Source organism: Nelumbo nucifera, chromosome 2 (assembly GCF_055504915.1).
Source record: "Nelumbo nucifera cultivar China Antique chromosome 2, China Antique-T2T, whole genome shotgun sequence".
NCBI lineage: Eukaryota > Viridiplantae > Streptophyta > Magnoliopsida > Proteales > Nelumbonaceae > Nelumbo > Nelumbo nucifera.
Genome location: NC_142650.1, coordinates 100,392,309 through 100,406,810, shown reverse-complemented (window position 1 = coordinate 100,406,810; position 14,502 = coordinate 100,392,309). Strand labels below are relative to the sequence as shown.

At 36.3% G+C, this 14,502-nt stretch overlaps 1 protein-coding gene across 1 annotated transcript; it reads right to left on the bottom strand.

Annotated features, from left to right (window-relative positions):
• Positions 1-6,441: 6,441 nt before the first annotated feature.
• Positions 6,442-13,165, bottom strand: LOC104606322 (ABC transporter G family member 15-like). Its single transcript, XM_010271459.2, has 9 exons — positions 12,821-13,165; positions 9,491-9,570; positions 8,912-9,373; positions 8,690-8,812; positions 8,388-8,519; positions 7,882-8,166; positions 7,522-7,794; positions 7,306-7,413; positions 6,442-6,987 (listed from the first exon to the last, which is right to left on the bottom strand). Exons 1-9 carry the CDS (start codon positions 13,062-13,064, stop codon positions 6,637-6,639), a joined length of 2,058 nt encoding a protein of 685 aa, XP_010269761.1. The 5' UTR covers positions 13,065-13,165; the 3' UTR covers positions 6,442-6,636.
• Between the last annotated feature and the right edge of the window lie 1,337 nt (positions 13,166-14,502).

Here is a 14,502-nt window from a genome sequence, read left to right as displayed (position 1 = left end):
CTTCGGCTTCCCCCTCCTGCTCTCTCTCCCTGATCTTCTTCTCTCTTCTCCTTCTTCTTCCCCTCTTCCTCCATTTTCTCTCTTGCTCCGTTTCGTCACCGTTGCTGTAAGTTGCAATGGCGGTAGATCTGTGCATCCCGTCTCTAATCTCTCTCTTTCTTCTTCTTCTTCTTCTTCTTCTTTTGCTTCTTTTTCTTTTTCATTTTTCGTCTCCACTACTCTGTCACCATCGAACCAAAACTGATGAGAGTAGTGGCGGCGTACTAGTGGATCAGCATCGACTTTGGCATGGTCATTTTACGGGAGTGGCGGCGGCGTACCAGTGGATTCCTTCTCTGTTACGGGAGGAGGGAGATGAAAACTCGAGTTTTCTCACTGGGGTCACACGGTTTTGGTGCGACCCCAAATTTATGATTTTGGGATCTGACATCCTACACTTTTCTCATCCCATCCCTTTCTTTCCCTCAAAACAAATGAGAGAAAAATGAATATTTTCGAAATATTCCCTTTTTCTCATCCCATCACATAAACCAAACAGAACCTTAGCTAACTCCACCACACGAGATGCCTTCTCAGATTCCCTCTAAAAATCATCAGAGAGCGATGTTCTAGCTTTGCTAGATTCTCTAACAAAGAAGCCTGAGCTAGTATTGGATGCCATATTTGACTAAACCAATATGAATTTGGAATAAAACATCTAACCTGATCTATTTGACTAAATGTCTACATGGTCAGTCAAGAAACTCTTCCCCACCCACATGCACACTCCCCGTAGCAATTTCATTTGATTCCTTTTGAACTGATTAAATGAAGTGGTTGGCAAAGCCGGTACATAACCCCATTTAGTATTTTATAAAAAAAAGAAAATCATTGTCGTAAACATGTCTATCACTCAACTTACATTGACTATCGATCAATATTCTAGGATACTTAAAAATAATCCTTTTACCTGAGTTGGGATTTTCAAATGTTTCTCTATAGAAATTACATATTTTAAGATTATTATTTTACTAAATTCAGATCACAGGGAAAACATTCAAAAACATCTTTATCTTTCATTTGCTTTTAATTTTAAAAGCAAAGTAGATGCTTCTAAGAATTTCTCTGATTGAAATAGGCTTGGATAAGGAGGGCTTTAGTTTGTCTACAAGGTGTCTCAAGGTAGACGACAACTCTATTTCATGTTTTAGTAAGGGTAAAATTGTCTTTTTGTTCAAATCGTTTAAGATAACAGTGGAAAGGCATGTTTATGTCTATTATGAAAATTCAGGATATGCTTAAGTCAATAGAGATGAGGTTCTTAGATTCCTGGACTAAGGTATAGTGTGGGAAGATGTTAGGCACCCCACATTCATATGGTTTAATTGACCTCTAACTCATCACTGTTTCAAGGAAGATCTAAAAAATTGGGCTTTTAGTTATACAATTAGCACACATTAAGCAATTAATTTATCATAAATGAAAAAAAAACTCTATGTGAGATTAACAAAAATTAGAATAGATTAGGAAGAGATACGAGAAATGTTTATAGATTTGGTTGAACATCATGACTAAAAATGATTGGAGCTAGTGGTTTAAAATATTGATCAAACCAATGTTTACAGATTTGATGAGTAGGCCTTCAAGAACAAAGACTTGACAAGTATTCATATGGGCCTTATCACATTTCTTGTATGAGAATTGTGAGAACAAACTTATGAGAAATACAGAATAAGGATGGGGTCATGAACTTATCTGAGACATGGTTCAAGGTCCAAGAAAACATACAAGTTGTCATCTTCTTATATACTACGACTCTTTGTTCCAAGAGTGCTTCATACCCATCTCCATGGCTCTAAGCATGACCCCAACATTCTCTGCTGCTTGGAGATTTCCCTATAAAAGATGATTGATTGTTGTTAGAATGTGTGGTTTGCCCAAGATATGATAAAACCTGCTAGTGTCTTGGTATTCTGATGCAACACTTTTTTTGCTTTAAGTAAACCTCATGCTGTAATCATTGAGATTATCCCCGATCCCAATGACTTTGAAACAAATCTCCATCCTTGACCCCAATCCCCATTGGGGATAAAAGTTACCTCCTCCATCTTTGATCCTCAATGGGGACAGGCCCCACAGGAGTTTGAATCCCTAAAATTTTTTTATTAAAATTATATTTTAGAAAATAAATTTACTTAAAATAAATAAAAATTTTAAAATATCAGGGTGGGATGGGGACTTCACTCCTCATCCCCATTTCCGCCCCTGCCAAGGCAATCTCTATCCTTGACCCGATGGGGTCAAGGAGGTTGGGTACCCAACATGGATGGGGAAAATTGACATCCCTACTTTTATTGCATTTGCAAAACCATATTTTGAACTTTTCTCATCTTTTTTCTTTTCATTTGTTTAAGAGAGAGGGGAGTTGAACGAGGTAGATTGTCCATTATTGTTGGTTCTAACTAGCTTAGAGAACTCAATATAATAATGTTTGAACTTTCACAACCATGGATCCATGATCTTAAATACTATGCACACACACATACACACACATAGTAGAATTTTAAAACTTGATTTTGGAGTTGCAATAAAGGATAAGGCGAAATGATTTTGTAAAAGTTTAAAACTAACAGAATGCTAATGGGGAAGTAGCGTGTTGGGATAAAGTTAAGGGTAGCTCCGTTCATAAATGAAAGTTTGGAACCAAAGTATCACTACACCGTCAAGTACAAGGTAGGTCTTTGTATTTTAGCCTTTCTTATTTTGAAAAAAAAGGTAATGAGCATGAACAAAAAGCTTCTTTATGTTTGAGAAGTTCTCTAACTAAAATACAAGCTTCTTCATTTGAAACAATAGATGAATTAGGGTACAAACTTCTTTTTTTTTTTTAATTAAGAGTATAAACTTATATGGTTAGAGTACACACTTTTTGTTTGAGAAAAGCCTGTAATAATAGTATAAAAACTTGTACCTAGTGAGTTTACACTTTTTTTCTTATTGAAAAGCTTTTCAACTCCTTTATAGGAAGATCCGATTATTTTTGACATAGACAATGCTGCCTCAACCAGCCTTTCATCATCATATATTTTTCTATTAAAGCTTTTGCAGCAAACCTATAACCAAGACCCAGCTCAACAACCTATAGCTTGACTTTGAGAGATTGAAACTTTGGTAATTAAGACGTATTAGAGAATACAAAGGAATATCTTGATGAGACAAGATTGACAGACTAACAGCTAGTTATGGCAGAGTTTGAGATGGTTTAAGAGTTTGAGTTTGAACCGCATTTGTGTCTCAAAGTTTATAAATTGTTATAATTCTGATAGTTCAATAATGCAAGATTTTTACCCATTTTCCGTTACTTTTACATGGTATCAGAGCAGGTGAATTATACTTGATTGAACTCTCAACTCAAGGTGTTTCTCGCGATTCCCGTGGGTGGCTGACATCTTTGCCACTCGCCGGCTCGGGTGTAGTATTGTATTAATTAGTTTATTTCTGTTTTTTCTTGTTCCCTTCAGTCTTTTGCTTCTCATATCCATTAGGATTTATTTTTTGGTCTTTCTCTCACTGAAGCCAACAGCCTCCCTGTTTCATTTTATTACCTTGGTCTTTCAATCAAAATAGTGAGAAAACTTGTTTCCACGATCATCTAATTAATTAGGTTGAAGAGTGAATCCGCTGTTGCACCTGAGAACGTGAACAGTATTAGTATTCAGATTGTCCGGAGCCATAAGAACAAGCCCTGTTTCAACCTTGCACCGGTGAAGAGTGAATGGATTTGCCTTGGCCTTTCTTACCTGGATCCTGATCTTGGGGACACAGACACGACTCCTCCCTACACCTCACCCCAATCACAACAACCATTTAGGTTTCTTAGTTGTTGAGGCCGTTGCTATCTAATGCTGCTCGCCGCTTTGCTCTTCACATCAATTCATCTGTAACCTCTCAGGATCCTCTGCGGGCCCAATTATTCATAGCAACTGTGCTGATCGTATTCTTTCCCTGCATTGATTTCCTTCTCACCACTTCTTTCTGGTGACAATGATTTTCCCGCACTCTTGGTTTTGGTTTATTGTTCATCAACATTTAGCCCATTGGGGATCCACTGGGGTCTTTATGATTGACCCAATGTGGTCTTTATTGGCTGTTGTTGGCCCAATGTGACCTATTATTTGATCAGCTCAAAAAACCAACCTATAGAGGCTTTTTGAATGATTCAATAAGGTCTTTAATTTATTGGCCAATTTAATACAAGTCCATAGGGTCTCTCTCTCTCTGTCTCTTGAAGAAACGACAAGATTATTGCCATATCATCACAAGATTGCCACATCACTATAGCTGGCTAGCTTGGAGGTTTGCAAGACATCATTGTTGCAGCAATTTTATCAATCACTGCAAATCTTTGATCCCCATGTATTTGAAGGGGTATATTAGAGAACACAAAGGAATAAGGTTGAGAGACTAAGAGTTGGTTATGATATAGATTGAGAGAATTGGGATAGCCTAGGATATAGTTTAAGAGTTTGACTTTGAATTGGATTTGTGTGTCAAAGTTTATAAATTGAAGTAATTCTCATAGTTCAGTAATTCAAGTTTTTTACCCATTTTCTGTTGTTTTCATAAGATAGAAAACAGTTTTAACTCTCTAAATTTCTTTGTTCTACAGGCATGGTGGAACCTATGGAGTATGGACACACCCAACTTTCTCTTGTACGTAGTTTGTCTTTTCATGCACCTTGCCGCTATGCAGTTGTTTTCTAGCATTTCTTTGTCTTTTTTCTTCCCTTTTTATTCCTTCTCTTTTTCGACTGTTTCTTTTGGTGCATAAGGTGGGAGTTGATTGGGTACATTTCAACAAGCAAGAGAGCTAAGACAAGTAGGCATGATCAAATCAACAATCCTCAAAGACAATATGACATATGTCTCACCAAGAGCATTTCTCATCCTTTTCATAAGCAGTCCAGATCTGCTACCCACATGACACTATACCCGGAACATTGAGAACATATCCCGTGAATGACAAGATACAAGTATGAGAGATGTTTCCATGCGTGGTTGTATTGTCTTGTGGCCAGGGTTTGAGTAGCAAATCTAAGCTCTTTCATAAGAGAACCATCTGTTATGAGTTTCCGTTTGGTCATCCCCCTTCTAGGAGCAACTTAATTTGGCCCAAGCCAGACAGACTGAGGCCAGCCTAGAAAAGATGTTTATAGTACAGAGCTTTCATTGCAAGACTCAGCAGACTCTGAGCCAAGGCTAAGTTTGGTTCACAGGAATAGGGGTCTGGAATCGCAATCAAAATGGGCTATTCCGATTCCAACTATTTGGTTGGGTGGAATCGAAATCCCATTCCCATCCCTGCTGGAATGGCATTCCCCCATTTGAGGGAATGGCCATTCCCTGTCCTTCCCTTGGGAACAAAATCCTATTCCTGCTGATTCTAATTCTCATTCCCATTCCTGTCTGAACTAAACAGACTATGGGAATGGACCATTCTGATTCCGATTCCGGATGATTTCGACTCCAACTGCGAACCAAATGGACCCTATGTCTTTAGCCCAGTCCATGGTTTAATCCAAGATTTAAAGCATCAGTATTCCAAAGAGTCTGAATTGTCTCCATTACCATCCACCAGTACAGCTTTCTTTCATCTTTAAGATCTTAAAGAGTTCTTCCTGCTATGTCAGCAACATCAAATTCGAGGAACATACCATAATTGGATCCATTAGTTATAAGTCTTAAACTTTACAATATAGATTATTGCAATCATATGGAATATTTCAATTGTTCTATATATGACCCAGACGTTTGTGTTATTTTTGGATTTGACAATTTAACTTTCCCAATGTAACAATGACAGAAAGAAAATTGGTTTCCTTTTTTTCTTTTTACTTATTTTTAATTCAAATCACCTTAGAATCTAGATGTTCATTTTTTAGGCATCTTACATAACAATTACAAGTGGCGGGAAGTAATACTGAACAGAAATCCAACACTCTTACCAGTAAAATGAGTTCTTCTCATGCCCATTAGATTGAGGTTAGTGTTAATCATTTCTGAAATATCATGTAAGAAAAATAGGTTGCTTGGTTTGCCAGCCCCTCACATATTTTCATTAGATTGTACATATAAATTTCATCCAACTATGGGGTTGAAACTTATGACGGCATTTGCACTGATCACAGTTGGTCCGTTAGGGGTGAACTCGAGCTCAGTGATTGTTTATGAGCTGGGGGTTAACTTGTTCTAATCCAGCTAAATTGACTGGTCTCATTCTTAACCATTTTTATCTAAAACTGTGATAATTAGATTACTTGTTCTTATTCAGTGGTTCATGCTTACAGATTATATTCTCACTTTCCCTTCATTATATTTCATGGTAATCTGTAACCCACATCATTGGTCATGTCAGTGCTCTCAGTCTACTGTAATACTATCAAGAAACTTTGGAGGTAACAACCAAGGGAAAAAACCTTCAGTACTAACAGCATTTCAATAACTATGAACTTTTGAATGGTTGCCTCAGCGTTTAAGCTATACAACAAGAAATGGAATGTCTATTTTTTCTCATCCTCTGCTTCACTCTTATGAAGATAAAATATGAATTCATAACACAGATCACAATAACTTTAGCAAGTCTTGAAATTTCTGTTTCTAAGGGAGTGGAGAACTAAGACCTTCTTGATAAGATAATGGGAAGGATGGTTGCCTCTTGATTGTGGATGGTTTTCTATTGAAAGAAGGCCTCCTATTTAGCTGTTGAAGTATTTTCTTGGTGAAAATGGTATGGAACAATGGTGACGTTCTCTCCCTAAACTTCAGTATGACAAAGAAAAGTAGTCTGCAGGATATAAGAATAATAAAAACAGCAGTCAAGTCCATCCACTTGGAGTGATCCATCGGAATCCCAAACATTGTTGTGATGATTGTTTCTCCCTTGAGTTTAGGACCACCAGGTATAAAAGGATCAAACTCGAGCCCAATCAGATCGTTCTTGTACTGTCCCTGCATCATTCATTACAATTACAATAATATGCAGTTTTGGATGTAATCAATACAAGAAAATAGGCACAGGGCATGAGCAAGGAATTAGTGCTGAACAATAAATTAGATCGCTAAGGCCTTGGTTCAATCACAGAAATTGTTGGGTTCTTGAAGGATTCAACAAATTGAAGGGTAAAATCATGCATTTTGATCAATATTTTGCCTATAAAATTGAATAATCCAAACTTGTGTAATGATGGGTAAATCACCTGAACTGTTGTGTTCAACATGAAAATATTAATTATGGGAAATGTTAATAAGGTGCCTATAAAAATTTACCTGTAACGACCATGAAGTGTAACTGATATATGACATTGGGTAACGCCAAAATAGTTTGGGAAGATCGGGCAGCAAACGAAAGAATCCAGAGTCCAAATTCATAATTCCCTACACAGAAAAACCATAGGAGATGAAGGATGAAGCTTGTGGAGGTAATTGGTGATGACAGATGATGAAGATTATGATGAACAGGAAGTCTAAAACCGGTTTCCTTACAAGTATTGCAATTCCAACTATGACACCCATCAAATAGTTTGGTACCAATGAAGCAACAACCATCATGATGCCTTCTACAGTACCAATGCAGCTTAGTAGATTTGTGTAGGTGAAAAGAAGGTTAGAGAACCCTGGGTGGAATTTCACCATGTAGAAGGTTATTGAGCCAGTAAAAAGAGACACTGCCAACAAGAAAGGGAATGAGGAGAGAAAATTGGACAGGATGAAGACTGCATTTCCATAATGTCCATTTAGCCTTTCACGATAAAATACCTGCTTCAAATAGAAAATTTGTTAAAATTTAGTAACACAAGTTCCATTTTTTCTCCCCCAGTTCCCCATTGAATTGAGATTACTTGCCTTCATTTCTTCAATGAAAGATGGGAAGCCTCCAACGGAGAGGAATGTCATGAATCCTACTATGAAGGCAGCGCTATTTCCTCTAGCCATGATTGCATTAAAGCTAGTTCCAACATCAAAATACATGGTACCAACACCTAAGGATACCACAATGTAGATTATGATCCTTATCCAGTAGTATCCAAGATCCCTAGACATGTTTGAGAGAGACCTCCTAGTCAATGTGGAGAGCTGTCTCCACCAGCTAGCATCACTTCCCCTGTTTGATCCAATTACAGGTCCTTCCTGCATTGAACACACACTTGAGCTTACATTATATGAAATTGCTTTGACTACTCTATTTGATTCACAAAAAAACTCATTGGTTCAAATTGATTTCAGAATATTTCAGTCTTAAGACTATCTCATGGCATTGAATAATATTTGATCGCATCCTAAGCTTGCAATTCCTTCTGATGGTTGGGGGTAATAATTATGTTTCTGCAACTGGAGTTTGAAATACCTACAATGCATGAGAGTTCTCTAATCCGTCTTCTCGTATTTGTTCCATATTCTGATGTTTTATATTTCTCAATAAGTATCTTATTGATCTCTGAACTTGCCATATTCATTAGAGGATCTGATGATGCTTGAATTGCCTGTAACAAAGAAAAGGTCCCCATGCCATAAACAAAGTAACAAAGTACAATAGGATCATAAAATGGTAATTGCATGCATCAAGGAAAGAAATAAAACATTGAGGAATTTAAAGACTTTATGTTGTTAGCATAGGGAAAATAAATGTAGAAGAGCTACCATGACAACATACACGAAAGCTCAAAGAACCCCTTAGAGCGGCAGTTATAATATCGAAGTCGGTATTGATACAACGAAGGAAGTGGTCTGAAGGGTTTCTTTTACTTGGACATGGGAATCCAGCTTCAGAAAAGAACTGCATTAGGTAATATCAAACATAAAAGAGAAAACCCATTAGAGGTTTTAATCCTTAAGTGATATTGTTTGATTTTAGGATTGTTTAATTCATGCTTACATTGGCAGCCATCTGTGCTTCTCCAAAATAAATAGCTTCTCCACCAGAGAGGAGAAACAGATCATCAAACAATTCAAACACCTCACTGCTAGGCTGGTGTATTGAGGAGATAACAGTTTTTCCATCACATGCGATGTTTCTCAGAGTTTGCATCACAAAGAAAGCCGCTGCGCTGTCGAGTCCAGTAGTTGGTTCATCAAGAAACAAGAGATGAGGACCTGTAAGGATCTCAAGCGCAATGCTAAGGCGCTTCTTCTCTCCACCACTGATTCCTCTCAGATGCCAGTTTCCTATCCTTTTGTCTGCACAATCTTCCAGACCCATTTTGAAAATTGTTTCTTCTACCACCTCATTTACCTCCTCTTTGCTTAAAGAATCAGGAAGCCTTAAGAGGGCCGAGTATGTTATTGTTTCTCTGACAGTCAGAGTACCCAACAAAACATCCTCTTGTGTCACATAGGCCTAAATATGTGGAAACACACTTATATACTCAATTAAGAAGACGATACGAGATATATCAGTTGGAAAAAAAATCTATCAAATAGCTAGAAATTTGGATGTATGAATTGCTTTACTTACAAGCACTCCATAGTTTAAACTCTTTTTCTTCCCATTCATGAGGACACTCCCAGTCATAATAGTATTTCCTGCAAGTCTCCCTAGTGGAACCTCAAAAAGTATCAGTGAAGGTGAAAGTAAAATAAGAGAAAGCTACACCATTCCAAGTTTTCCACCTTAATTAACATTTACTTCATCATATTTTCTTCGGACTTCCCTCTTTTTTTTGTTTCTTTTGTACACTATTTCTATAAAAACTATAGTGCCTTAATATTCAGGTTTTTGGGTAACTTAGGCCATGTTTGGTTTAAAGGAAAAAGTAGGGAAAGGAAGGGCCCTACTTTTTCCTTCAAACCAAACTTAGCATTAGAAACCTTGCTTTTTCCTAAGGATGAATTTGTTTAGCATCTTCTTTAATTTGCTGCAAAGAATAACTAAGGATGAATTTGTTTTGAGTTTTAACCATTAAAGCAATCCAAGAAATGGGGGTGATCAGCTTATTAATGATATTTATCTTGCATCATAGTAAGAGCATCAAATTTATTGATTCTATTTCTATCTGTCAGACCTTGAGTAATAAATATTTATATCTACCAGTACTGTTCAGAACTATCCAATTAAATGCAATCCCTAGGATGGGTAATTTGATGAAGTGGGTGAAACCAAAGAAAAGTTTATACAGGCTGTGCTCTTTCAGGTGAATATTTATGAAGAATGTTGGTGCATTTAATTGATAGATTCAAGATTTCCACAGAAGGCGACTATTCAAGTTCTGAATTATAGAAGGGCAAAATCTAACGAGGCCCAGATCTAACATAGCTGCCAACTGAGGCTCAGTTGGTAGGTTCTCTTGTTATTTGTAGATCTCAGGAGGGGTGTTAACGGTCTGATTTAGTTTAGTTTGGAGATCTCAGGCCAAACTAGTAAATTACAGTTTGGAAAATTTTCAAACCAAATCAAATCATTTTAGCATAGAAATTAAATCAGATACAATTTTTAATATGATTTTTCCATTTTATTGGGTTTAACCCAACTAGAAAGCCCACATAACATGCATACATACATGTTTAAACACATTAGTCAATCCCATATAATTGGGATAAGGCATGCATGAAGATGATGATGATGTATTTAAACACATGTATAATATATTATATACATTAATAAATATATCATTAATAATTCGATTTACCTTTTAATCTGATTTCTAAAATAAAAAAAAAACAAATAAAATCAAAGCGTTTTAAGGCCAGTAAGATCCAACTACCAATTTTGATTTAGTTTGGTGTGGTTTGCCATTTAGACTATATAATGAACATCCATAGGGTTTGGGGATGGGTTACTCTTCATTATGCATCTTCTTTCAATAGAAAAAAAAAAATCTAACGCACTTGAAACCCTACAATTCCTTTTTGTGATGTGACATATTTGCGACTGACAAAGAGCGATGGTAGCATTGAAGAATACAAAATGAATGATGTCTAACAGGTACACCATCATGATAGCTCAACAAGAACTTGCTAGTGTGGTCACACCACAATAAATAGGCCACCGGTTTGTATTTTTTCCAGACCATAGAAAATTTCCTTTGAGGATCCAAGAGTTCCTCAAGTATTTAAGCTAAATAAATAATAATTTATAAAAAACATTACTAAATTGATTAAGTGGTAGGTATAATGCAAAATTTCAGCTAATTCATTACTAAATTGATTAAGACTTCCTCACTACCCTATATTCAAGCATCAAATTTCAGTTAATGTTCTAGAAAATAATTCAAAATAATCCTCTTTTTTATATATGTATATATGTATGTGTATATCATAGGATATGACTTTTCATTTCATGGAAATTGAGATCTAGTGGGTGAGAGAATAAGATCTGATATGGGATTAATTCTTCATTGTTTTGTATCAATCTCATAACATATGGCTGGGTATTAAAAATATCTTTTATACTTGATGTTATCATTCATGGGAAGATATTTTCAATACATAGTTGATCTATCTACAGTATGGGGCTTGATAGAACGGTAGTTGAAAGCTGACAACATAACGGCCCCAACTGAATCCTTGGGCATTTCAGATCAGCAATTAAATATGCTGATTGGACAAAATCTAGAAATGGTTGAAAGAGGAAATGCTATCTCTCTCTCTCCATTGTTGGTGCACATCAAAACCGTCCGAGTGGAACCATGAATATGGGTGTACAAGACGTTGCACCATAGTTAAGGGTGCAACTTTTGCCGATTAGGGTTGAGATTCTGTCAAAATTTTAATGGGCCCAACCCAAAATCTGGGCTCATAACAGTTGTAAGTGACATTAATTGAGGCAATAAGAAATCTCCAGTATGAATTAATCTTTTTTTTCATAAAAAAACCACATATTTCCATTTGAATGGGCTCCATTTGATTTTTTAGGTTGAAATATTTCCATTTAAATAGAAAAAGTGAAAAACAAACTTTAAAGGACAAGATCCAATTCACGCACATGGAACATTTATCTCCATGTACCGGAGAAATAAATTAAACACAACTAATAAAAACTAATTCTCATTAAGTTCAGTTTGGACAACACCTAGTTTGTACCAAAAATACCTATATATTTTTTACCCAGGAAACATCAAATTTTACATTTAAATCATTTACAATGTCATGCTTTTGTATCAGTGCAAATTTATTTGCAACTCAACCAAATACAGCCTTATGTTACTTTTTATTAACAGTTAAATATATCTTTATCTAATGTAAAATATCTACTTTTTATTATTTTTTATCTTTTACGAAGAGGTTTAAAAACGAGAAAAAGAAATTAAAAAAAATGTGAAGATAGGGAAGAAAAAAAAAAGAAATATGAAACTAATAAGGCTCAATTTGAAAGGAATACAAATACAAATATGTACAATGCAAATACATACAAAATAATACAAAATACAAGGTTTTGCACTCTATATATTTGTATTTGTACTCCTTCCAAACTGAGCCAAAGATGCATATAGCTGCCTCCTAAGACTGCAAATGAACATCTTGCAACTTTTACACACAATTGGAAGCAGGATTCTAAAATTTATCAAATGGGCTAATTTCCCTTGTTACTGAGGCTTGAGCTGTGAGTCAAGACATCAAAGCTTCGACCATCTTGTACCAAATTTGTATTGCTATGTGTAATTCAAGGATGGTCATGCACCAGACTCTTTGCAGGGGTGGTAGAGAGATTAGCACAACTTGAGCTGTCTTAATACCACTCCAAGGCTGGAAATGATTTGTGATATTGCTAAACAAGGAGAGAGAGAGAGAGAGCAGCCTTGTCAAGTAAGTATATGGTAGGAGTAAGGGAAGGAAGGGGATTACGTACCAGCCAAGGAGTCAAGTAGTGTGGATTTTCCAGACCCAGAAGGACCCATGATAGCCATGATCCGACCTGGTTCTTCATACCCACTAAGTCCTTTGAGCAGCTTTCTTGGTGGGCTGTTCCCCAAGTTGGCCACCACCACCGACAGGTCTTCCCATACTAAATACGTCCCCATCCTGTTTTTCCTATTCCAAACACCTCCTTCCGATGAATTTGCAGCTATATCATCTATCCCGTCGATCTCCATGCCTGACGACCACCACCACCAGCAGCAGCAGTTAGCACATCTATCACAAAACTCCTGAGTCCCGAGTATAACTACAAACTGCAGTAGTGGTGATATAATGCTTAGATATGGGCGAGAATGAAGTACAGAATAGGGGAAGGTGAGGGGATATGAACGTGCCTATAGTACACGATGGATTAACTCATGTGCCCACAACTTACAATGTTGCTTCTGTCACCTCAAATTAAGTAATTAAAAAGAGGTACAACGAAATTAAAGCAGAAGAGAATTGCCATCCTTCAGACTCTATGGCTAAGTCGGAAAGGAGTACAAATACAAATATATACAATGCAAATATATATAAAATAATACAAAATATAAGGTTTTATATTATATATATTTGCATTTATACTCTTTCCAAACTGAGCCTATGGCTGTTTGAAAATAGTATAAATATGTACAGTATAAATTTATACAAAATAATATAAAATATAAAGTTTTACACTCTACATATATATATTTGTATTTGTACTCCTTTCAAACTGAGAAGGCTCTTTTGTAGATCAGGGGACCGGGGAGCAGTGAGGCCTTAAATTTGTTAATACTAAATAAAGAAGGTACAACCTAACTAGATGAGAACTGAGCATTACCCCATGCCCTATAAATATGAAGGAGACATAAACAATGCCACCTAACCAGACCCAACCAGATGATCCAATACGCCTCTATGAATATTTTCTGCCTGATGAGTATTTCTTCACACCAATCGATGAATTGGTCACCCCACATCAAGTTTGGCTTCTGTCAGAGCAACTCGGTGCTGACACCGTTCAAGCAGTCCCTTGCAACTTTGCACTGAAAATATCTCTTATAAAATAAATCACATAAGAATGGAGATATTCCCAATGTAAGACTGTAAAAGTTGTTGGAACGGGCTTTGCCCTGATTGAAGCCGGATTCCCCCACATCTAAGGCAGAGTTTGGGATTACTTATTTGAAAAATAAGTGCTTAAAATTAAGTTCTTATATAATCTAACAAGTCTCCATGAGTGTTTAGTGAGAAATCATTTATTTCAAATAGTTGTAATATAGGTATTTGCAAAATGGCATGATGGGCCAAGACAGGCCAAAAAGGAAATAAACACTTAAAAATAAGCTAAAATTTTAGACTTCTTGAATAAGCTCTTATTCTCAAGAATAAGTTCAACTTATTTCCCAAATACAAATAGGTGTTAATTTATTCGAATAAACACTTCCAAACTGTAGACTAAGAATGGCTCACTGGCCACAAGTAAGATTAAGAGTTGACAAACCTCATGATCAAGTTAGAGCGTATATCATCACTATCACTATTGGAGTTGACAACTTCTAACATGGAACTTCATTATTTTCTGAGGGTTGTGTTTTCTTCTTCTTAATCTGATGTAGACCATCCTTCAATATTATTGATCATCTAAGT